General features: G+C 45.7%; 1 protein-coding gene across 1 annotated transcript; it reads right to left on the bottom strand.

Moving 5' to 3' along the window:
• Positions 1–415: 415 nt before the first annotated feature.
• LOC142769139 (uncharacterized) lies at positions 416–25,843 on the bottom strand. The gene is made up of 7 exons (XM_075872090.1): positions 25,729–25,843; positions 25,531–25,649; positions 23,748–23,837; positions 8,022–8,111; positions 5,296–5,394; positions 3,573–3,624; positions 416–767 (listed from the first exon to the last, which is right to left on the bottom strand). Exons 2-6 carry the CDS (start codon positions 25,640–25,642, stop codon positions 3,599–3,601), a joined length of 417 nt encoding a protein of 138 aa, XP_075728205.1. The 5' UTR covers positions 25,643–25,649; positions 25,729–25,843; the 3' UTR covers positions 416–767; positions 3,573–3,598.
• Positions 25,844–26,268: the final 425 nt, after the last annotated feature.

Raw genomic sequence — 26,268 nt, 5'->3', positions numbered from 1 at the left:
CTCTGATACGCTCTCTTTGATATAACGTCGTATGATTTTTCAAATGTTTACCGTTCAATAAATTTTTATTTTGTTGATTTAATTGTTGATTGACTGTTGAATACGATGAATTACGACATTCTGTCGACACGATTGTGTTTTGGTTTAATTTGTAATTTGCATACTAACATATTTTGTTTGAATTTACTTGTGAGTTCACTGTAGGTCACACAGTTCAATTACTTCGAGCCTATAAGGTATTCTCAGTGAAAAAATGTGCTTCGCACCAAGAACTTTGCAGCTTTTTTTTGCAGATTAGTAAATCATATTGGGCTGTATTTATTGAGACATGTGATTGTCACTGGCCAAATGACTTCTGAAAAATGAAAAGCTAAACGTAGGAGTTAATAAGTTGAACAAAATCTTATTAGATAAATGGGTTGCAGAGACAGTTTATTGACACAATACAGCTGGAGAGCAGGTCAGTTGCAATGTTTTGTACGGACAACCTTGTCCAATGGAGGCGCAGAAAAACTCATCGAGACTGGTCGTAATTGCATGTGCACAAAAACCTGTTCAATAATAGAGCCAACATTTTGGCGCAGCATTATTGAGTCTGGTTGAGGCGAATCGCTTACTATTCATATAATTTCATCAAGCCTCTTCCTTTTTGCAGGGTTGATGACGACTTTACAAGTAGGTCAAGAATTGTTTGACCAGACAAGATCGACAAGCTCTTTGAACAGCCTTAGCCTTCTAGTGGAGGCGGTGTAGTCCAAAAGAATAACCTGTCAAAAGAAAAAGCACGTGAATGCTAAGGTAATATTGTAATAAAAAATCAATTATATTTGCAATTATTCTCAGCTGTGAAAATAAGCAAACGTAGGGTCCATAATTATGTCTGAAAACTAACTAATACAACAAAATTAGGGGTAAATATTCTTGCTTTTTACCAGTTCTAAACCTTTGGAGCATATCATTAACAAATACAACGTAAAATTCCTAAATCAACAAGATATACTTTCACGATCCCCCATCGGTGATTGGGCTATTGTGCGGGCTATTCCCCCGTTACACCGTTCCTTTACACTACGCGTGACATTGCTTCTTTCTTTAATGAAATAAAACAAGTTGATGTCACATTGAAAGACCCTTTTCTCATATTTTATATCGAAATACTGACACTTTCTCATTATTTCTCAATATTAGCAAACACACATAAACTATATTTGACAATCTAAATTTACACACAGTGAGCAGTTCCATCAAGCAGACCAAGGCATCAGCAAAGGAATAAGAAAGTAACAATAAACAGAGCAGACCACTCCCTCACCTCATTTTTAATGGGCCTCAGGCCCTCACTCTTTGAATAATATCGACAGGGACGTACACTATCTTGAGCTCACTACAAGCAATCTATTCCAAAGTATTCCACAATAACGAATGTTCTGCATGCGACGAAGTATCGACACTTGCACAAATTCCCTGGAAGTGCAAGAAAATGCAGACTAACCCCCATAATACTTCTGCCAAGAGGGATGTGGCCCTCCATAGCTCCCTTCTGTCCGAATGACTCTGGGCTGCCCAGCAGGCCCACGTTGCAGCTGACAGGCTTGGCGTGACGGTCACAAAGTGCTCGTCACCCACTGCGTTCTGACGTACGTCTTGCCGGACAAAATTAGAGTTTAGCACCCTTTCACCGCCCTTCTATTTCACGTCACTACGAACCGCCAAAGAATGTGCTTGTTGTCGTTATTGAAGAAGCCTCCCGGCCGCCACATTCACTAGGCATTTCACGTGCCAGATTGTAATATCTATGGGCCATACAGAAATGGATATCAGCATGCTGACGCCGACACCCGGTAGCCGTCACTCTCGCCTAACAAAAATGCCCTCTGGCCCCTATCTGCCAATGCAATTTTTTCTCGCCATTGACATATTGCTACTGCACAGTGCAAGAGTATACAGATCGCCTGGCTGATAGACATACCCACTGATCCCTTGGCAATAACAACTACTCACACATTGCGTCTTCAATACCACCACTACGCTAATGGCGATGACCTCCTGGGCATATGCAATTGCAACGCTGTTGACAGCCAGTGACTACCCGTGGTAACGCGTTCTCTGAATTTTAAAATATACGATTCATTTCACTACGATCGACAATGAGTGCAGTCTTGGACATCTAGAACTTATCACCTCATTCTACAATGCTACTTCGGGTGAAGGATGTACGTACCGCTTCTTGCAGAAGTTTGTTCGTCTTTGGATCGATTACCAGAGCCCAAACCCTCCAAGGTACTTGTAGTGAGCAGGTCCACAACCACAACCTGGCTGTAATCGGCCATATTTTTGTATGGGTAGTGATTTGTAAAGATAACGTTTGCGTCGGTACTCCGCGTTATTACTATTTCCAGCCCGCATATCTCTGAAGTGTTTCGGAGTGGTGGATGGTTTTCCATCATCAACAGTGTGATGGCGAAAATGAAGCGCTTTCAGGGTCATCAACAGTGCGCGTCTTTCACCGAAGTCAGGATATATGTCTCCACCTTTCGCTTTGATCTAGAGGGCATGGCTGCCAGTACTCGCACATTTTTCGATTGAGCATCGCGGAGTGTAAATGTTGTGCTTTGAGGACGATGCGAACTATCCCACGAAGATATCAACGCTTGCCACAGCACTCATTTTTACGAAGGGAGTTCACTGCTACTTATGGAATAGCTGGACTAAGGGCTAGTTCTTGGTTCACAGTAGATATTTGCAGTGTGCTTCTCGAACACAATGGAGGACGCAAGAAAATAATACCCACGCAGGTATAAGCAGCACCAGCACGAACAAACAACTCTTAGTTCTCAATTTTTCTTTGGGAATCTGTGTCTTATTTCATTGCGTTCCTATAGGTTCATGATCAGCAGCCCGCAAGCGCCAAGCTGATGGCGTTGGAGATTTTAGTTTGTTGTAATGCCATTTTTTTTGCTCTGCACTTGGGGTGAAACTGTTACATTTTATGAGTCTTTCGAAAGAAATATAATATAAACGATGCCTCTGTGGCAATAAATAGCACGTAGTGAAGCGGTTAAAATTACTTCACTATTATTGTTATCTGCAAAAAATACACTCAATGCAGTGTGAAGATAGACAACCGAGCAAATGAAACTTCATTTCAACTTGAAAAAGTGCAGCCCTATTGCTGAGTTGGTGAGTAGTTGGTTGAGCAGGATAGCGAAGGTGGCATTGCACGGCTATCGTATAATGTTCTGTCTCGCCAACTCGTTGTGCAGCAACTATGCAACCCCGTTGTGTAGGTATATGCGCCATGAAGGTTGAACCTACGAATGCTGTGATATTTGCTGTTTATTAGGTGTAGTGATATCGTAGAATAGACTGCCGGGACACCAAAACTGAACCCGATGCTATCGGCGTCATATACGTGCCGAATTCTACATATACTACAACAAAAATGAATAAGTTTCAAACACGTATCCCTACAAACCATTTTTTCACATAATCGTGCCAACAGATTTCCTTACATTTTTCTGATTGTTGTAGTGTTACAATTAGGTGGGTTCAAGTCAGTGCACAATACGTACCCTCTCCAGAGTTAGTAGGCCCTAAATTAGGGTTGTGTTACAGTCCTGCGCCCTGTAATAAAATGAATGATACGGACACGATCTCCAAACACAAAAAAAATCCAGGTTTGCGCAGAATGTGCAGCACAATCACAGAGAAAGCTAGAAGAGGCGCCTTGCAGAGTCTTTTCTGAACAGTTATTTGGTAACTGCTGCAAACACAATTCCTGGGTACCCACTACGGCTATATATTCACAATTTCAGGGTTGTTGGCCGGAATTCACCATGCTATTCTTTGTCATTCTTCTGAAGAGCATTGTATCCGGTAAACATTTGGTAGGAATTTTGTGGCAATGTTTCATGCAGTGGCTTACAATGATGAGGATTTATGATAGAAGTGCGTATGTGCCACAATAATTGGGTGATGAAGAACCAGCTTTTGTTTTCGTTGCAGCTTCGGACGACCTACTCGTTACGCTATTGGCAATATGTAACGCATGTTTGTTCATTCGCTGCTCTAAAACGATTTGTTACTAACAATAACGGGATTCTTTCTCGACATCAAGCCTGAATAAGATATTTTTGTGAACAATTCACCATCACCGATGTAGCTCAGTTGTAGAATACTGGGTTGGCACGCAGCGCACTCGGGTTCGCCACCCTTGTATTTACGGGCAAGCGGGCTCTTGTGTTCCGTACGTGAAGCCCCCTCGGCGTCTACGCGGCGGAAGGAACTTACAATCATGTTTCACTGCACCTCCTCTTAACTATTCGTCTCAACGTTATTTGCTATTCCCATTTCTTTGCTAAGCTGAAGTGTACACTGTTGGTCAAATACGTGCTCTCAAACCTTTCTTTCTTTTTCACAACTCGTTCAAACCTCTTATTGAAAAGAGAATCCTCTAATTTTTAGGCTCTTTCATGGGAGCACTAAAGCCGATGTCGCAGCCTCTACAATGAATTTTTTTCGGGATTACGCACGTTAGAAACAATCCACAGAGCACTATAATGGTGTCCAAGGAGCGCTCAGTAAAAAGGCTTACATCACGCTATGATGTTACTCGTCCCCTGATTCACTTGATTGTTGTAATTTTCGCATCAATTCTTCACACCTTCACTCACCTTTTCTGTCCCGTCATTACACTATACTACACAATATTTTAGAATTGAACACACAGCTATGCTATGCATACTGTTTGCATGCGGGTCACCAAGCGATAGAATATGATCACTGGAAGCATGGTGCAATAGCACAGGCCAGTTGAGCGTTCCACAAAAATTATCAGTTATTGGTGGTTTTGGCGACGCCAAAACTACGCTAAAGAACTTGCACCGCCAATTTTAAAAGACGTGGAAACGTCCACTAATACATTTCGTCGACAATTTCACGTGTACGCACATTTGGTAGCAGTCTTTATGAGATCTTTCAGGAAATTAGGCTGGTTTTATTATGTTGCAATATTTTTCATGGATGAGCGTAAGCATGTAGATTTAGATAAAAATTTCCCCATACTGCAACCATTATTTCGTTTTCACCTTGTTTCTTCTTCTTTAATTGATAGTTAGAGATTGAAAAGTTATGCTACTATACTTCTTTGAATTTGCACATGTAACACTCCCTGAATTCGCATGATTTGCTAAGGCTCTTTACATGATAATATATAAAGTGAAGCAAAACTAACAACTACTTCAAGATATTGTCTTGATGCAGGCAAGGTGTTAGTAAAGTAAGCAATGTTAGTACATTGATAGGCAAATCTGGTTATAGGTGGTCCTCCGAGGCCAGCCAGTAGTTGAAATCTCGATCTCTCAAGCCATAGATGTGGCCTTCCTGTTGTGCCTCCTAACGGGAAGAGAACAAAAATAGGATCACAATTAATTGCATTTTAGGCCAGCTCATCGCATGACTACAGTGGGTGCAAGCAAACAGGGGCACCTTTTTGTTGCACTGGCAAGTTGTTGCAGTTTTGCCTTAACTATACACTTGGAGCATTCCAAATGTTCGTTCAATGCCGATGGTACTGTTTTGAAAATTAAGCTCCTGCTATTCGCAGCTAGTAGTCATAAGCGACATTATATCTGGTTCAATACGCGCGTCCGACACGATGGTTGGGACATACCTGATTCTGCTTTAACCCATATCCGTAACAGAATGAAGTAAATTGTTCGCGTGTTGCACTTTTGGGAATTTTTGTCGCTGCCATTGCTTAAAATACAGTGTCTAGAAATATACTGCCTAGTGTGCTGAGCGCGGGCTAGGGAATGGCCCCAAAGCTGATGACTGCCGGCAGCACCCGCATGGTGCGCTGCTGTGCGAGTGGGTGCATTTGCGTTCATTCCTTGCACTCCGCAAGCGCTGCGAAGCCTGCAGGAGGCCGAGCCGGCGAGGCCAACTATTATTTGCTGCATTTTCTGAGTGTTTTTTTTACATAATGCTTTATTGTATAAGAACTACTCGATTGCTTTCACAGTACTGGCGCTTTCCAATACCAAATAAATATCATATCGTGGCATAGATTTTGCCATCCACTACTGCCCTCAACAAAAAGGCGGACGCAGATCCCACGTAACTTGGGCATCAATGCTATGCAAGGTGACTCGTTTGTAATTTTTTATTAGGTGAAACATTATGAAGTGGCGCTAAATATATACAAGAAATTAGATAGTCAACGCTGGAACCAGCATTGGCGTATCTGTGCTCGAACCAGCATAGATAAATAGATAGATTGATAGATAGATAGATAGATAGATAGATAGGCAGACAAACAAACAGACAGCCAGACGGATGGACAGACAGACAGACAGACAGACGGACGGACGGATAGACAGACGGACGGACAGGCGAACGGATAGATGGACAGACAAACAGACGGACGGACAGACGGAGAGACAGACGGATGGACGGATGGACAGATAGACGGACAGACAGACAGACGGACTGACGGACAGACAGACGGAAGGATAGATGGACGGACAGACACAGATTGACAGACGGATGAATGAATGCACAGACGGACAGACAGACAGACAGACAGACAGACGGACAGATGGATGGACAGACAGACAGATGGGCGGACGGACGGACGGACAGAAAGACGAAAGGATGAATAGACGGACAGACAGACAGACGAACGGACGGACAGACAGACAGACGGACTAAGAGATGGATGGATGGACAGGCGAATGGACAGACAGATACACAGACAGATAGATGGACAGAATATAGCATATACTTGTGTAGAATAATATAGAAGTTGGGGTGATAAAAGAAGGGTGCTTAGGAGAAATGGGAGTTGAGGAACAGGGAAACAATAGTGAGAGAGAACACATCGCAGCATAGAGCGAATGAAAATTGAAAAATTGAAGCGACACAAAGAGCAAGTATCAAATTCAGATAAAGAAATATATAGAAAGCTTGAAAGAAAGAGGAGGCCAGCGAGAAACAAAGACAAAGAGAAAAGGAAGAAAATGGAAAGAAAGATAGAAACAGAAGGAGCGATAATCAATAAAGATTACTAATAATTATCATACTGTCTCATGGGAAGGCTGCACTCTGCTTCATATTAGAGCTTGGCCAGCTGTGTTTTGGCATTTCGTGAGATATTGAATACGTCATTGTTCATCTTTATACCGAAACGTGAGCTATGCGTGATGCTCGATATGATGCTTCTGTAGGGTCTTTCTTGCGTACTGTTTTGAACTATCAGGACGTCTTTGTATAGCGAAATATTGTGCGGGCACACATAAGGTTCAAGTTTTTGGGCTTCATTCGATCTTCAATGATTGGTGGGGTTTAATGCCCCAAAACAACCTTATGAATATAAGAGATGCCATATTGGAGTGCTCCGGAAATTTTGTCCACCTGGGGTTCCTTAACGTGCACACAAATCAGAGCACACGGACCTACAGCATTTTCCCCTCCATCGAAAATGCAGCCGGCGCAGCCGGAATTCGTTCCCGCGACCTGCGAGTCAGCAGCCGACTACCTTAGCCACTAGACCACGGCGGCGGGTATCATTCGATCTTCGGTCATTTGCATCCTGATTCATTCAAAATCCATTCGGTTCATTTCATATATATCGGTTACACAACCATTGGTGCTATCTTCAGCAATTATGAAGGTGATGCCATCAATGCACGAACGGGCAGAAAGAAGCTCCGCTAAAAAAGAAGAAAGACAAAGGAGAGCAAATAGGAAACTAAACCCATACAAAGAATGCCACTCAGATCGGCAGTTTCTTCAGACTTGGGACACTAGTCTACACATTACTTGATTAAAAAACATATTTTAGATTAGGCCTAAAGTGTTTGGCTGGAAATAATTGCATCAAAAGCGAAAGTTCCATTGGTTGCTTGTGTCACTGTATTAGAAGAGACCTGAATAAGTGCTGAAGTAGTACGGGAGCTTGCAGCGATGTGTAGTGCTGCGCCTTAGGTTATAACGTTGGTTAAAAACCAGGCAATACAAACCTTCTTCAGGTATTGTAGAAAAACGTGGACGTTTCAACACCATTGCTTTTTTTTGCAGACCTCCCGGATGTTTGGCAAGCGGGTCATATACTAACAATGAAAAAAGCGAAACTCAGAATGAATGAAATTATTTGGCGAAGAGCTATACAACAATTTCATACTGAAACAGTGTTACGTAGTTCATTTAAGTGAAAAAGTTAACTTCATCAGTTTTCGTTGAGCAGTTCATAGAGTTCGACACGTCCTGTGTTCCTAAATGAAGTCGTTGTGTTTTAAAACCCGCGAAAATAGCCCCTTCAGACGCGAATTAAATCTGGCAACGTGAAAAATTTTTTGTTCATAATTTCAATATTTAGGCCTTTTAAAGCAAGAAACTCGAAACAAATGCAAAATATGTGTATTGCTTCAATTTTTGCTCAGCGTCCACATTTGTGGACATTGCGCCTCAAAGCAGTAATATTAGTGAAAAGCGACAAAGAAGAAAACACGCTTTCCATATAAATTCAAAAATAACTTCTTTCAAAGTAATGTTGAGAGAAGTTACTAGAAAAAGTCTATTTAGTGTGAAAGAGGTAGAAGCAGTCATTCTGCGATGTCAGGCAAAGAAAATGTCACACTTCCTGCAGCGGACGCGGCTCTTGGATGAGCATCCATCCCTCCTGCAGCGTTGTGCGTTGGGTATGTTCATTTGCCGTGGCCAGTGCTGTATGCCGTCATAGCGAAGAGTGCTCACTGGCAGGGGTGACGCATTGGGTGCCTTTCTTTTCATCACCTGGGGGTTCTCACTGCTTGGTCGCCCACGCTTTTTCTGGGGCTTGTTGACGCTCAGCTGATGATGATGATGATGATGATGATGATGATGATGATCCTTGATAGTCTGGCGCACACCCACAAAGGGGGATCGGCCAAGAACCGGGCGGCAGGATCTTAACTAAAAGGCTAATGGTTTTTCAAACCAAACCTAATTTTGTGTTCTCTTCATTCTCTTCCTCCTTTTCGTCGTCCGAAATGTCTCCATCGGAAACATCTCCATTAGCTATTTTTTAAGGACGTCTTCTGCTGTTTCACCGTCGACATTTTGTCGTCTCGATGCATGATCCTGAACTCCTGGTGACAAAAATTATTAACGTAAACATCAATTGATGCTGCCGGAAGTGAAACACAGAGAAATAGCAGCCTTTCAACAAAGGAGGCACTGAAGCGCAGTGTCTACGTTCGTGGACGCGAAATTTAGCTGAACCTTTCTGTCATTACAAATGATTTCCTATTGCCAAAATATTGTTAAAAGGCATGCTGGATGACTTAGTTATTACTGACAAATGCAAAATTTCACGCCAGCTAAAAAGGTACGAAGTAAACGATAAAAACATCAGAGCCACTTACGCGTCCCGCCATAGAAAGTAGAGGCGTCCATTCTGACTTTTGTTTACGATGTTATTTTGAACCAGGTGCAAGAGATGGCGCAACACGTCCTTGCAGCAAGATGCAGAGGTTGCGGGAGCATTGTTTGCGCACGAGATTCAAGACCTATTTTCGAAATACCTAGGTGTGAACTTGGCGTCCACAAATGTGGACGTTGCGCCTGAAGGGGATAGAGACATGACTCTAGGAATGCGTTTTTTCTTCGTCGCAAAGGAATGTATTTTCACTATAGTTAAGTATTGTGGCACTTACAAAAGAGACATGATGATGGTGCGTCTCAACCACCAATTATTCATGCACTTCGAGCTGCAACAATACCAATAAAGCTAATGGAAGCAGATCAACCTAAACAAAATTTAATCCCAACGAATAAGTCTTTCGTATTGTCGTTGATATTTGTTCTATTAGGGTGGCACAAGCAAGAATAGTCGATTCTTGCAACAGTAGTGGCAATTGGGAGACTTGAAACTAATTTATTATTGCTTGCACACATTACATTGCCTATTGCAGTTTGTGCTGCCGTGATCAATTTTTCGCAGGTGAACAGATTGTTACTACAGACAGGCAAAAAGTCCTGGTCTGCGCGTAACACAGAGCACTATCACGATCAAAGCAGAAGTAGAGGTACATACCCTTTGGTAAACATTTCTAGGGACAATTCTCTAAGGTAAAGTTGTATAGCAGCCTCTACATATATAACTATAGATTTTGTGGAGCGTAAGAAAACCAGCCACAACTCCTTTACTATCATTTAAGTTTTATTTAATTGTGTTCATGTGACACTTACAAAAGCTGCTAGGTATGATCAACCCAGACCACTCTGCATTGCTGAAGAAGCGTCCTGAATGTTTAAAATCATTCCGTCAGAAATAGCCAGAAATAACGCTCAAATATGCAATGCTACATGCATAAACTTCAATGCACCTTACCGCACATTAGTTTCATCAACGGTAAGCATGCTGTTCACCGCTGTCAGTGGAAATCTTCAATTTTCAGACCTCTGGCAGCTCTTTGGCCGCCAGAGCTAGCTTAATGGTCCGCCAGGTAGTTCTGGTCAGGACAGCAAACAGCACTGTGGCGGCGTGTGCGTGAGGAAACAGACACTAACTGAAGCTGCCTGAAGATTGCAAAATCGAATGTTGTACGGCCAGCATAAAGGTAAACAAATGCTACCGTCCTGGTAGCAACGAAAACAATGCGCTGCGTTCACTTTTTTTCTTTCTGCATTTTCCACTTGAAAGTACGTAGCTAAGTTTGCCTAATTTTTGAAAATATATACTCGAGCGTACACACTCATGTACGGCTTTGTTTGTTTGCAAGATCACTCGCAACTCACCGTGTCCACAAAGGAAATATCCAGCTGGCGCGTGGCACCTTGAGAACAGTTCGAGGTGAGGCGCCTTGCCGCTGACGGCTTAAGTAGGAGGTGTTGGCTTAAAAAGCTCACATCGTCGTAGCACATGTAACACGCGCTGCACACCACGACGCGAAATCTCGTAAAAGTGACCCTGTCCCGAAAAGAGCTTGAGAATATACACCAGCTCAGCTATTGGGCAGTAAACGGGACGAGCACACATTGACCAACCTGCATTTTTTGTTTCAACCTGGGGCATGCTGCGGATTTCTTTCAGTAGCGGGCGAAAGTAGCGACATGAGACGACGTCGTGGAGGCGGTTGACGGGGCTGTGCCGATCTCGCCACATTATTTAGGCACGAAGTGGTGCCCTGGCGGCTGCCACCGTCCGACATGCCTGGCGCGTGAGCTTATTCTGACTTCGCTGCTCAAAAGACGCCACACGGTGGTCAAGAAAATGCTGATGATAATGATGATGGCGCTACCGGGCTCCTCTCCTAGCGTTTTGCGCAATTGGAAGGTTTGTGAAAAAGAAAGAGAACAACAGGTACTATCTACATAAAAGACAATCCATAAGATGTGTGTTTGGAAAGTCCAGGGAGTCAACGTGAAGGGACGATCGGGAGCTAGTGGGTCTCTTGTGGGCGACACTGGAGAAACGCAGCGGACGGAGATGAAGTCGGTGGGTTGCTGCGGTCACAGACACGCGCGTCCTACCACGACTTGGCGGAGACTTCGAGGGCAAATTGGTGGTTGGAGTGGACACGGCTGGCAACGGTACCCCTATTTAGTGCCATGGGAAGGCACTGAAGAACCTGCGTTGGCAATGTAGGCGAAGTGGTCTGATGGATCAAAGCGTAGCCATGATGACCGAGGACAGGAATGTAACGGTCGCGGTGGAGTCTCCGACAGCGCATATGGCGCCGACAAGGCTGTCGACAAAGAGCATACTGCTAGCTGTGCCTATGCGGACGCAGCCGTCGACGAAACATCGAACTCAGTGTTATAACGCTGCTGCTGTGCTGGCGTAGGTGGCTGATGTAAGAGATGGGAAGGAAGAAGTCGCTGATGGCATCCCACCGTTGCCACCAGTTGTTAGATGTGGAAGGAAGGTCGTCGGAGGATACGAACGGTGACAAGAGGATACGGAAACAAAAACATGGTTTATGTCACTATATACACATATTTACAGAAAAGAAGGGACAGTAGTTTCACGAACCACGAGCGTGGTGGTTGAACGTTACATAGTTCAGAGCGCCGTCCAGCACTCTCCGGGGTCGTTTTAAGCCCTGTCGGGCTCCTCCTCTCTGAGTGGAGCACCAATCACACACACACAACAGGTGAGGGGGACAAGCATGCACGGTCCACATGAACACTGCACTGTGGTGGCGCCAGCAGGGCTCTTCCTCGTCGTGTGTGTGCGTTTAGTCGAGAGTGCCCACGATACTGGCCGCATACTTCAAAGGGTCCGCCGATTTTGTTCGCTCAATTAGCGGGGCGATCCGTGGCAGCCACCGCGGTCTCCCCCAGGAAGACGCCGTCCCTGTTGTCCTCTCTGTGGCGTCACGGCGTACTGGCGACACTACGTCTCGTCCTCCGACCAGCAGGGACAATGCCTGGCGGGCATAAGCAGTCGGCCGGTCGGCTACCTGACGGAGGATTAAAGAAGCGCCGCTCCGCCGTCAGCTCTGTCGCCGGTCACGCCAGCTTCTCCGTTGCCCGATGAGTCGCCGAGTTCATTAGTCACCGCTTCTGCTTGAAGGGACGACAAAAGGGTCCGCACTTGAAGGACGGGCACTCGCCTTTGCTTGCTGCTTGGTCTGGATAATTGCTCAAATCTTCGGCAGCGACGGTCAGACTGGGCGCTGAAGGGATTAGGAGCCTCTCCAGTGGACCGGCTTACGCCCCATGGTGTCTGCCCAGATGAGTTTCCAGGCCAAACTTAACAGCTCCTTTGCCGCCCGGAAAATCTCGGCTGGCCAGCACTCCCAAACGCTGGGCACGAAGAGAATGGTTGGTGACGAGGACGATGGCCTGGCTTTCTTCCTCCAGCTTCGCACTCGAACCCAACTCCCAAACCAGCTCACAATGGTCGACAACAGCAAGGCGAACCACACAACACAGTACCATGCCGAAGTCAAGCACATTGGACCCGCTTAAAACCCTCCAGGCTTCTCAAAAAACACAAACAAAAGAGAAACCTGTACGCTAAAATTTTGAGACAATTTTGTGCCGCCAAAGTTACAACAATCATGGACGTGGAGAAGCTTACCAAAAAATGGAACAAATTGTCGTGTGAGAAAAGCACACAAAGGCAAACACAATTTGACCCCATATAATCGTAGTTCCAATTTTACAAACCTAGCTTTCTCCTACCACCCGCACTACTAAGTTGTAACTGACATTTAATTTCATGACTAATTTCATGAAACACAACCAAATACAAAGGTTTCACACCAATGCTGCCGTACCCTATACACAAGTTATCTGGGCGCTTTCTTCATTCTCTCAATACATACTTGCAAGGCATGGTCGAGAGTACCTACTTTTATGACACCCTGACGCAAACAAAACTCTCTCACATCAAATCAAACTGCGTCTTATAAATCCTAGAAATGTATCTAGTCTCAAAATTTCGGTGAACGCAGTGCTTTCAGCTCAAGTGATCATATAAGATCCCTAAGGGATCACAAAAACAACAAAACGAAGTAAACTTGGTGTGCTAACACGCTCATTTGCTGGATGTAGTTTCATGTCAGCCCATGTTTTTAAAGAACGCACATAACTTTGCTGTGCGCTCTAGCACGACATCATACTATCATCCAAAGAACGCTAGCACACCAACACGCACCTGACCATAGGCGATATCTCTCTCACCTAGGTATCCTTAAACCCTCATCTGAACGTAAATTTTCTCAAGATATCGAACTGTGTAAATCCTTAAAACGCATCTCTAATCTCAACGTTCGATATAACATAACGCTCAGCGAAAGAATTCACCTGATCCCTGAGCACATACTAAAATAACAAAGGGAAATGCAACTCGTGTACCAACACGCTCATTTGCTGGATGTAGTTTCATGTCAGCCCACGTTTTTAAAGAACGCACATTGCTGTGCTTCCTAGCACGACATCATACTCTCATCCAAAGAGCGTTAGCACACCAATCGCACACCTAACCTAGGCCATTTCCCTGTAACTCAACTAAAACACTTGCAATGCTTTTTAACAAAGATCTAGAAGGGAAAAAACTGTATCTAACACTATCCGGGGAGGGGACACAGGAATGCCACTTTAAAACCGAAATTGAGCAAACATGCTTTCAAGAAAATTCCTGTGTCTGACACTCCAGCTTACTACAGCTGTCCCGCACTTCAATCTCACACGCGGCGGTCGTGGTCATGCCGGATTGCGAGGACGCCCGAGGCAACAACGTGCACGTGCTACCAGCTGAACGGCAGCGTTACGCCTCATTTGCGATTTCGGCCGTCCTCTGTCAATCCGGTGGAGGGAACCCGAGCAATGCAAGGGAAAGAGTGACGGTGTCCGATTTGGTCTAGCCGAGCGGTGTTTAGCTATTGTGGTCTTTCTTCTAGGACCACGTCGACACTCTTTTCCGTGAAAAGCTCTAAATCTCCACCGCGCATACCGACGCGTGGACTTGCGCCATTGCCTACCGCTTCGCCGCTGGCGTTTTGCAGCACGACACAAAGGCCTCCCCAGCGAAGTGGCCAGTAACCTACCCCTTTCTCGTTCGCCCCGCTGATGGCCACCTTTAACATTCTTTCGTCGCTTCGCTTTCCTAAGGCAACGTTTGCTACCGACCCTTTTCTCACAACTGGAAAATTGATCTCTGGTTGCGTTATTGCTGGCTTCACACCTCAAGAGTACTTCTGCACCACCTGTCACCTTAGCTCGGCCCTTCGGTCTCTTAGCACTGTTGTCACGTCGGGCCGATTCACCTGTACTGAACCTGCATTCGCGCGCGCCCTGAAACGTGCAGTCGATAGAACCGAAGTACCGACGACTTACGCGGGAATGTATTCGCGAAGAACCCGCTTTTCTTTTTCTTGTCTGGTGGCTCGGACGCATACAAACCGACTTAGACATCGATGCAAAGTGCCTAGTACTACTTGCTACGCTCGAAGCTTATGCGCCCTCGTTTACACGCGTAGTACTGTTCGTCTCCCTCGTGGCTTTGCGACGTCTTTTTCGTCTGCGCCGCTTCTTACGGCTCGTTGCCGAGCCTTCCGATTTGATCCCAAGCTCGTCAACTCTCTCACAGTATTCTTCAGCAGTCAAACTCGCGCCGTCTAAATGATTTTCGAGAAATTCACCTATTCCACACTCTAGATCGGCGGACAGCTCGACGCTCTCAGAAACAGTGCAGCTGCTTTCCCGCAAAAAATCTCGCTCGTCTTGCTTGGAGCTGCCTACAACCACATTGTTCTCATCCTCTACCTTCGCTGCTTCTCCTGAGCTTTCTCCGGTGTACTTGCCTACTTCGACCTCATTTGCAAGATCCACCGTTGCGACAAACACAGTTGAGGTCTGTACCAGCTGTTCTACAGCTATCCTAGCTGTTTCGCTAACAGTTGACTGGCACAGCGCCTCGTCGCACTTGCTCTGGCCTTCGTCGGCCTGTCTACTCCTCGCAGCATCTTTAGAAGCACTCAGATTTGGTTCATCGTCGAACCTGCTGCTGTCTTTAAACGTGCTAGCCTTTTCTAAAGCTCTGGGCTGCACCTCACTAATTTGATCATCGCGCTTCTCGTGCGCTACAGTTGCGGATGGCTGAATCTTCCACCTCATTGCCTCAATTTTCTGTTTCAATTGTTCGAGCAACAAGGCGCGTGCTGGATCACGCTCTTTTGTATCCCTTTCCCATGCCTCTCTTTCGCGTTCCTCCCTTTCGTTTCTATCCCTCCTTTCCTTTTCTTGCCTTTCTTTTCTATCCCGTAATTCCTTTTCTTCTCTTTCTTTTTTCTGCTTTCGTTCCTCCAATTTTTTCAAAGCTTTTAACGCGTATCCAATATCCACCTCACTGGCGCTTTCCAAAATTAGCTCTAAAATTTCTGACCTGCCCATTCCTTCCTTAATCTTTATACCCAGGTCTTCACAAATGTACAAAAGACCATCTTTTAGCAGTGTCTTCACCTCCATGATTGCCGTTGTACTTTGGTCCTGCATCTCACACAAATGTAGGGGATCCCTCTAACACACAAATAGGTGTCTCCCTAACTCACACACAATCCAGCTTCTAATCAACGCACACTCAAGAAATGAAGCCTGGAAAGTTATAGCAAAGACAAAGCACTCACCACAGCACAGCACCATGTCGTGAAGTCCATCCCACCACTGCCACCAGTTGTAGCGGTCGAAGGAGGAAGTTCGCTGATGGCATCCCACCGCTGCCAACCAGTTGTTACGGTTGGCGAAGGAAGGAGGAACGCAGGAGGATACGGAAAACAGAACATGGTTTTATGGGACTATTTACACATATTTACAGAAAAGAAGGGACAGTGGTTTCACGAACCACGAGCGTGGTAGTTGAACGTTACATAGTTCAGAGCACCGTCCAGCACTCTCCGGCGTCGTTTTAAGCCTTGTCGGGCTCCTCCTCTCCGAGTGGAGCACCAATCACACACACACAACAGGTGAGGGGGACAAGCATGCACGGTCCACATGAACACTGCACTGTGGTGGCGCCAGCAGGGCTCTTCATCGTCGTGTGTGTGCCATTAGTCGAGAGTGCCCACGATCCTGGCCGCATACTTCAAAGGGTCCACCGATTTTGTTCGCTAAATTAGCGGGGCGATCCGCGGCAGCCACCGCGGTCTCCCCCAGGAAGACGCCGTCCCTGTTGTCCTCTCTGCGGCGTCGCGGCGTATTGGCGACCCTACGTCTCGTCCTCCGGCCAGCAGGGACAATGCCTGGCGGGCATAGACAGTCGGCTGGTCGGCTACTTGACGGAGGATTAAAGAAGCGCCGTTCCGCTGTTAGCTCTGTCGCCGGTCACGCCAGCTTCTCCGTTGCCCGATGAGTCGCCGAGTCCATTAGTCACCGCTTATGCTTGAAGGGACGACAAAAGGGTCCGCATTTGAAGGACGAGCACTCGCCTTTGCTTGCTGCTTGGTCTGGATAATTGCTCAAATCTTCGGCAGCGACGGTCAGACTGGGCGCCGAAGGGATTAGGAACCTCTCCAGTGGACCGGCTTACGCCCCATGGCGTCTGCCCAGATGTGTTTCCAGGCCAAACTTAACACCGAGTCGATGGAAGTGCGAACGCCATGCTGGAAGAAGCGCATGAAGGTCATGGCAGGCAAGCAGGTCCACAGCGACTGGTCGGCTGATACGTCGTGGAGATGCAGTGGACGCTCTGGCCGTGGCGAGGGACAGGTTTGAATTTAAGATGCATTGTTGCGAGGCCGCGTTGACCTTCAAAAACTCCGGAGGATGCTCATGAAACCCAGAAGGCACGGGTTCTACCAGAAGGTCTGCTAGCGTACCCTTGCTTGTCGGGGCAGCCTGGTGGTTGTCCACCAGCGTGGGTGGTACAAAAGGTGCGGTCTGTTCAGCAATTGACGAAGTTGCCTCGTAGTCCTCAGCCATTGACAGCCTCGTAGTTCTCGATCAGCTTTGACGCAAGCTGACGATTTCGGAAACTGTGCTCGGATTCCTAGCCAAGAGCATTTAGAATGCGCCATAGTCCACGTCATTCAGCATGTGTTTGATCTTGTCGGCTTCGGGGATGGTGTCAATCGCACGTCGAGAAAGGTCTACGACGTCCGCAATATAACTGGTGAAGTTTTCCCCAGTCTGTTGAGAGCGGACACGCAAGCACTCTTCTGCGCGCTGCTTCCGGACAGCCGGCCGACCGAACACTTCAGAACAAGACGTCTTGAAGACGCTTCATGTGGAGATGTTGCGTATGTGAATATTGTTCCGCAATTCGGCGACACCTGTCAAATAAAAATTCGGCAGATCCCACATACTTGGGTATCGACGTTATGCGAAGCATGCGGAGGGAAGGTCACCATGTTGCATTTTTGTAGCGTTAACTACACTGGCTTCGCTGAGCCAATTTCGCGTGGCACTGGTCTGCGCATGTGCAATGATACTCCGCCACCGCCGGTGTGCGCGCAATTCGATGCGCTGCGCAGACGATCGGTGGTGTCACGCACCGGAGCCGGAACCTTCATCGCACTCGGCCACGGCCAGCGCGACCCGCCGCCGCCGGTGTGCGCGTTCCAGAGGAGTGCCGTCATAGCGTAGACATATGGACGCCGACACACGCACCTACCCTGTGCATTCGCCATCTGACACTGCGCTGGAGCCGCTTGATAGCGCCTCTGACTGGCGTTTGCCACTGCGGTATAGCCATGGAGAAGGAAAAATAACCAACTGAACCTTTGCTAACACTACGTATATCCTGGCATAGCTGAGCTAAGCCACTGCCATTTTTTTATTGAGCGACACATTGTGGAATGACGCTAAATATATGTACAAATGTTACACGCACAGACATTTGTTGAAGAAGTGCAGATGCTTATATAACCAGTTGTGTGCACTTGCGCGATGATGCGAACTGGAACATGTGTATTTGCAACACCAGAAGCTGATGATAAGCGCTCATGCGCACAAGAGTGGTGGCCCTGGACACTGCTGCATAGACAAACTCCAGCGCATGGCAACTAACCACAATTGACGTTAACCCGACATGGCGGCTGTATCGAAGGAATACATATGTAGTGTTTGTAAAATTGGGTAGGCAGCACTGCAACCGCTATTGACGTTTAATGAAGACTAGCGTCTATTTGAAAAGTAGTTCCGAGACCTGGCGTAGCTCTGTGGTAAAACGCTTCATTGCCACGCAGAATGCTTGGGTTCGATTCCAGCTGGGACCTTGACATTTATTCTTTGCATTCGTGGGGTCGACGCAGCCGATGTCGGGTACTTATTAACGCTCGCGCGTTAAAATTGCCCATGAGTGTTCTTGTCGTTCCTGGGTAGATGCTGTGTGTCGAAAACCTGCGGCACATACCCTCATACGATCGTCACATACCCGCCCATGGGTATGTACCACTCTCTGACGGGAAGTGTTTGATGACGTACGTGACGGGGTTGTGAGTTTATTCATGTCTTGACCAGCACGTCATATTCGTGAAACAATCTTTCCCTCCCATGCTAATTTTGGTTCACGCCAAATTAAGGGGGTGACCACAAGAGTATCCAAACGTAAGCGGCTAGATAGATAGATAGATAGATAGGTAGATAGATACGCTCAAAGTAGCCGAAGTTTGCTAAGAAATGCTTCGCATTTAAAATATGACGTGGCCAAGCTTGTCGGCTTCATCCCACCTATCATTAGCACTCAACAGTTCGTAGTGCTCAAGCCAGTCTTCCACGTCTGTACTATTCACCCCGCTGAAGGCCTTCGGTTCCCGAAGCCAAGGATGGCCAGGGCAGTTGACGAAATGGGGCGAAGGCACCGATAGGTTGGTGTTGTCAGTCATGACGGGCGATAGCATGCGGCTTTGCAGCTCCAGAATGTAGTTACGGGGATAAACAGCCCCCTACACCATCGAGACGAGGTTTATTAGTCGTTCAGGACAGCGGCGAAGCAGTGTGAAGAACCGTCCAGCGACCAGTGTAGCAGCGAACCGAAGCACCAGCTGAGAGAGCAGGGCGTTGGCAATGCTACTCTGTGTGGCGCATCTCCTTTCTCACAGTAGCAGTATCCCGGAAGTTCGCCCGTGGTATGTCGTGGGCAGGAACTTCAGCTGCGGAAGACGTCAAGGTAGAAAGTAGTGACTGCTTTCAAGACGTACAGCGTGTTGAATCGGTTGATAGTCACCTTCGGACATCGTCAACGGCGATGCCTTCGCGATCGGGGGGCGAATAGCAGGTGTGACGATGTCCGTAGTCACGGCAGGCTACAAGCCATGCGGTGAGGTTGCCGTCATGGAGGCCGACTTACCTGAGTTGTCTCAGACGGAGGAGGTAGAGGAATACGTGCAGGTGGCAGGCACGTACGACGCAGCTGCGTTTGCGGGCTTCAAGTGGCTGACGCAACTCTCGGTGACGAGGTCAGTCGAAGTAAATGCGTCTTCTACCTCGTCGTCAAGTCAGCTGCAGGATTAGGTGTTCCTGCGACCGAATCTGAGGTACGAGTCGTAGCAGGGGCAGGTACGTCGTGGTCAAGGCAGGGATGATGGCTGTTTCATACCACTTTCTGGGACTGACAAGAAACTGGGAAGACGTGGGACCACGGCAACGGGTTGTAAATGAGGCCGTAGGAGACAAAAACCACAGAGCAGAGGTCATCGTACGACTGCGGGCTGGAGCTTGAAGTGGCAGCGAGATGAAGCACCTCTACTGGAAGGGCTTCAAGAAGAATGGTGTGCGTCAGTGGTTGGTCCGTGACGCCATTCACTGCAAGAACGGCGTCGAGCTGCATAAACCATACCTTGGGGTAGGTAATTTGAATGGCCGCACTGGTGGGCAAAGTCACGGGAGCATGGCAGCTGTTGGCTCATCGAAGGGCGCCTTCTCCGGGTCACCATTGTAGCGGGCGAGAGTAGAGACGTGAGACGACGTTGGAGGCGGCTGATGGGGCCATGCCAATCTCGCCGCTTTATTGCAGGCCTGACGCGGAGCCCCGGCGGCTGCCAAAGTCCGATTCGCCGGGCGCGCAAGCTCGTTCTGTTCTCGCGCAGATCTAGCTAGCCTCAACTGTGTGAGAGGCTTGGCGCGGTGATCAAGAAAATAGTGAGGATGATGATGGCCCTATCGAACCACGAGTGTGCGTCGTATCTAAAATGAACTTCTGCGTGACGCGTTTTCGGCTCGTTTCGGAACTTGCGTACATTGACTTTTTTCCAGTCGTAAGGGGCACTTACAAAATATCATATACCTCAGTTTGATTTGAGCTACTCGGTAATAACCATACATACTGCACAGCACTACTACTAAGGGGTGAAAACAGAAAAAGCCGGCTATAAAACAGGCAACAAAAGAGTGCCTACATTTCTAAATGCATTTAGGATGCTTACATTTGTAAATGTATGCACTAATGTGTCGCCTGGCACGCATATTAAGATTATCATGTTCGGACCTTCGTCATTCATTTTCGTCACGTAATACTAAATTTGGTATATGAGGAGTTAGCAAAACAACTGCGAGTGTGATATGAGCGTGGCATGTAGTCATGTTTACATGAAACGCATGTCATCATTATCACGTTTGGACGTGCCATTTACCTTCGTAGTTCATTCACGTCACGTCTTACTAAATTTGGTGTTTGTGAACCTAGCGATAAGGCCACGAGCGCATCTTAAGCGTGGTTTGTTGTCACGTTCTTACTTGATACCCATAACATGATCATCATGTTTGTGCCAATCAAATACATTCGGCATTCACTGACGTCACGTGACTCCGAATTTGGTATATTCAAAATTATGTAAACGACTGTGAACGCTCCATGAGCGTGGTATGTTTTCATGACTAGTCAACATGAAGACCATGACATGCATTTCATGATTTTGACGTCAGAGTATCTCACTTATTTTCGCTATTTAGCCATGTCATACCGTACCAATTTTGCAAAATGTCATGTGAACTAAATCATCGCAAGAGTAGCAAGACCATAAAATGTAAATCATCACATTCATCACATACATCTTATTATTTTCATGTTATGACTTGTCAACCTTGCTCTTCATTCAGTCAGGTTATGCCATAACAACTTTGGTAGGGATACCATTATAGAGACGGCCAGGAGAGCTAAATGTCCTAGGCGCTATATTAACATAGATATATAGATAGATAGGTAGATAGATAGATATATATATAGATAGATAGATAGATAGATAGATAGATAGACAGATAGATAGCTAGATAGATAGATAGATAGATAGATAGATAGATAGATAGATAGATAGATAGATAGATAGATAGATAGATAGATAGAGAGATATATAGATAGATAGATACGCTGAAAGTTGCCCAAGTTCGCTAAGAAATGCATCGAATTTAAAATCCTGTCAGAGGCAAGGATGTTCGAGAAGATGCTGGATACTACGCACTGGGCTGCACAATCACTTCTTACTTCAAGATCGCATGGCTGCCATGCGAGTACCTAAAGAAACACCACAGCCTGAAACGGCGTGGGCTGCAGACGTTATACGAGAGGAAAGCCAGTAGTCATAGAGAGCTCTGATCTGGTACCACCAAAGCCAAAACAAAAGGCTGCGCTGCTGCTGCTTGCCTTCACCTCGCCCCTCTTCGGCCACTCAGTGACACCGCCGCTCCACGGCTCCGTTGCCGAACACCACCGCCGCCAACCGCCTCGTACAACAGACATGTCGGCTAACGCTTCGCTGCGAGTAAGACCAACTTCTGGCGCAACGTTGGCTGCCCCCCCCCCCCTCTGTTGCCGTGGCAGCGATGCCGAACACACCTACCACTGCTACCAGTACCATCATAATGGACTACGTAAGTTTGGCGCCAATTGCCCGTGTTGAGAGCAATTCGATAGATCCGCGACAATGCCGATAACCTGGCGTGCGTGCGGTGGAAACCCCGACTATCTATCTCCTGGCTTACCATCACTCGGCGGCTACATCTTAGCACAGCGCCACCAGTACATGGTCCGTTTGCTTGGCCCATCTTCAAGCTATTTTTATAAAAGTCAGGACTAGAACTGATGGAAGACTGACTCCTATACGACAAACAATTAGTGATTTTCCGCGACGTGCGATGCCTCGAAAGTATTCAAAAAAGGCCGGAAGTCGTGCAGAGCTCGTCGCATTACCACCAAATACTCGCATCTTAACATTCGTATGACGGTCGTCTCCATAAATGATTTCATGAACGCCAGCAGCACTTTCGAGCTTTCATATGCTACGGAACCTGCTTCAACCAATGGAGGTCACCAATCGGATTTAAGCGCTAACCCGAGCCTTGGGATATTCATGCAAGACCACCTCAAAGCCCTCCTCTTGCAATCTGAGAAGCTGCTTTTCGTCGCCAACAAGCATAAGACAGAACCCAGTCGCGAAACATCGCATCACAAGAGAAGCAGCTCAACCGGCGTGTCAGAGCCCGTATTATTTTTCAGCTACCCAACGCGCGACCTTAAAAAAAAACAGTTCAACGAAATAATACGTGATGACATCAATGAGTCATCCTACAGTGCATGAGTGCCTCCCGTGTTGTTGAAGAAAAAAAGGTTGAACTTTGAAAAACGTTTGAACCTTTAATTTCTTAATCACGAATGATTGCGGGAATAAATCACGAAGAAAAGGCGTGTAGGCTCTCCCACGGATACACAAAGCCCTGGATATGCTCCACACGGCGAAGTAATCTTTAGGCAGACCTAAAAGCTGGCTACTCGCAAATCAAAGTCGGCGAGAAAAACTGAGACTGTAGATGGCATGTTCGAGATCAAGGTCATGCTCTTTAGTCTGAGTTTGCCTCCTGTGGCATTCCAATGCGTTGAGGACAGTGCTGGCTGTCTTGAAGTGGGAGACGTGCCCCTGTACTTAGATGAAGTCGTTGTATTTTCCTATAGCTTCGACGGGCACTTTTGGCGCATCGGAGCTGTAGCTTAATCAACAAATGCCCTCTAACTGGCTAATAAACTGGCTAGGCATCCCCATTATCGCTTACTCGTCTAAGCGAAGGATCAGTGTTCTATTCTAGAGGCACATTTCTGCTTAATTTTTACCGTGCAATTCACGCAATGTTTCGAAATATTCTATACGTTTTTGTCCGTAGCACGTAGAGAAAAGAAAAATAGCTAACCGAATTGAATTTTTCTTAACAGCGGAATCAGCGCGTGCACTCACTGTGGTGGAAAGTGCTTACAATTACAAGAATTTTCAACTGTCTAATAAATACGTTATTTGCAGTGAAAGATGCATATCTTGAAACAACAAAATACGTACCTTCTTCTCGTATTGGAGGAATAAGTGGGTACCAACGTAGCCGACTTGTTCTTTGGAGATTTTGCGGGAACTTGTCTTCTGGAGGTTTTCCTAACACAGACAGAACAAAAATAGCCCGATATGTGTAAATCTTGTTTGCAAAAGAACTGCAATCAATTATTTTCCTGAATAGAATGATACCTTTTGTGTTATTCCTACAAATTATATATTGCTTTCGGAAGAACGTATATGTGGACATTCGTTGTGCTTTTCTTGCTTTTATTCGTGGTGTGATTATGATTTAAATCTGGGTGTGGTTGGGCTAGTGGTTTGCAACGTTTGATAAAGCCATTGTAATGACAAAATATGTGCAGCGTTTTTAATGCTTTTTATCTGGATGTTATATGTGGTATTATTTCAATGATTAGGCGAGCGCTGTCAAAGCGATTATTTGGTCTATTTTTAATAAAAGGCTCAGCGCTAGAAAAAACTAGTCGCCTCGCACACCTCACCTATTTGGTCTTTGACAGATATAGGTTTAAAGCGACACTCATGAACATCCGACCACATACTTGTCCAATGTATTGAGTAATTATTTAGCGTCAGAAAACAGACAAAAAAAAACCGCGATACGTTTTCTGCGTTGCTGCCCAACGTGGCATGTCACAATTGATGCGTACTGTTTCAGACGACTTCATGAAATTTTACAGAGAGGTGCTTTCATCATAGTGTTTTTACTGTATAACTTGTGTATTTATTATTTTAGATCTGTTGAATAGGTTTTGTAATATTATTCACCCATTTCACAGCCGGCCCATGTTCTAAAATGACGAATCGGCTACATCGTCAAGCTACTCAATGTAGTAGCTTTTTTGTGAGAGCTCACATCTTTCCTTTTTTTCAAACGAATAATAAACATAACTTGATTTGACTTCAAACCAACTATTAAGCTCACGCTGTGGTTAGATCTACCTCAAACAATTATCTACTTCATTGACAGAATGCGTTTCCACAATTTTTGTATCTAGCAAATAAAAAAGAACCACGTAACTTGATTTTAATTAGAACGTGGCTTCACAGTAATGTCTTGACGAATTATGTGGGTCATCCTTAGGATACTGTATATTTCTGTTAGGTCTGTGGGTAACATTACTCCGTGTTCTAGTGTTCTGTAGAGTAACACTGTAGGGTTAATTAGACGAGCACTAAAGGTAAATTTACAGGTAAGATAATTGAGTAATTGTGCAATGTACCACACGAGGATGTTATTGTGCTATAACCGTAAATCCTATGAAAGAATTATGCAGATTGCTGCTAATGATTGCATTATTGCACATCCACATATCATAGTTGGTGGACAGGACAAAGTAGTTATTGCTGCAGCCGCCCATGAATACGTTTCATTCGTCTTAATTTTGTCGAATACGTCTAAATTTGGGGAAAAAAAGCCGACTTGGATATTTTGATCGTATTGTTGCATCACCCCTCAGACGTATGGAAAGCATGGGATAGTTGTATGTTTCACCTGCAGCATGGTAATCGCAATATAAAAGAAAAAACTCAAGTTGAGCAAAAGTCAACTTGTGCTACCTAGGGACCAAACCTCGCACATTATTCTAATTATGCGTGTATTGTGTAATATATATGTAGTCTCCCTAACAAAAACTACCAACATGACGAAAGTTGAAAGTGTAAGTCTCAGATTAGGGCTTTGACCCGGTAGTGTAGTCAAGGACATAAATTTGAATTGATTTCAGTCTGCGGTGAAACGTCTATGCAAGCATAGGAAGAAGAATGTACCAACCCTGTTTATGGATTTGAGCAAGCACGCAAGTTCGTAGTTGGTCTGACGTCGACTGATAAAAAAATAGGCCTAGCAAAAGGACGACCTTTGCATTGTGAAGCCGGATAGTCATTTGTTATCTGAAAAAAGGGGTTTCACGACTAAATTTGCAATTCCTTACATTATCGCCATAGAGTGTTTACTAAACTAAACAAAAACCTGAGTTGAGCAGCAGTGTTGGCATGGGTGATGGAGGATTAAGTCTTGAATACAGCAGCGGTGCACTTTAAGGGTGAGCAAAGAACGCACTATGCCTGTGTACAGCAGGTCGATAACTAAGCACCTCAAATGACTTGCTGGTGCTAAAATGTGATGAACGTTTTCCAACATAGTCATTTAACCTTTATGTAGGACGTGTTAAATAACTTGTCAATCTTCATTTCCTAGAATTCAGATTGTACAGCAGCTCAGGAATATTAGACAGATGATCCTGTCAGCTAACATAATAATGGGAATACTTTTGTTCATTACAGTTCCGTGCTGTGCGTGTGACTGTCCGTATTTTAATGCTAGTTAAATGATAGGCGGAAGAAATTATATGTCACAACATACTTCGCATCATTGTTTTACGTATCAAACGTATACTGCCCTATATTGCATGGAAGTGTTATCAACTTACTGCTTAGTTTATAAGTTCTCGTAGAAAATATTCTGAACTCATTGATGCTGTCAATTATTCGTGACAATTGGAAGAGTCAA

This window comes from Rhipicephalus microplus, chromosome 8, assembly GCF_043290135.1.
Source record: "Rhipicephalus microplus isolate Deutch F79 chromosome 8, USDA_Rmic, whole genome shotgun sequence".
In the NCBI taxonomy this organism is placed as follows: Eukaryota; Metazoa; Arthropoda; class Arachnida; order Ixodida; family Ixodidae; genus Rhipicephalus; species Rhipicephalus microplus.
The sequence above is the reverse complement of the archived record's forward strand: the minus strand, read 5'-3'. Positions and strand labels throughout refer to the sequence as shown.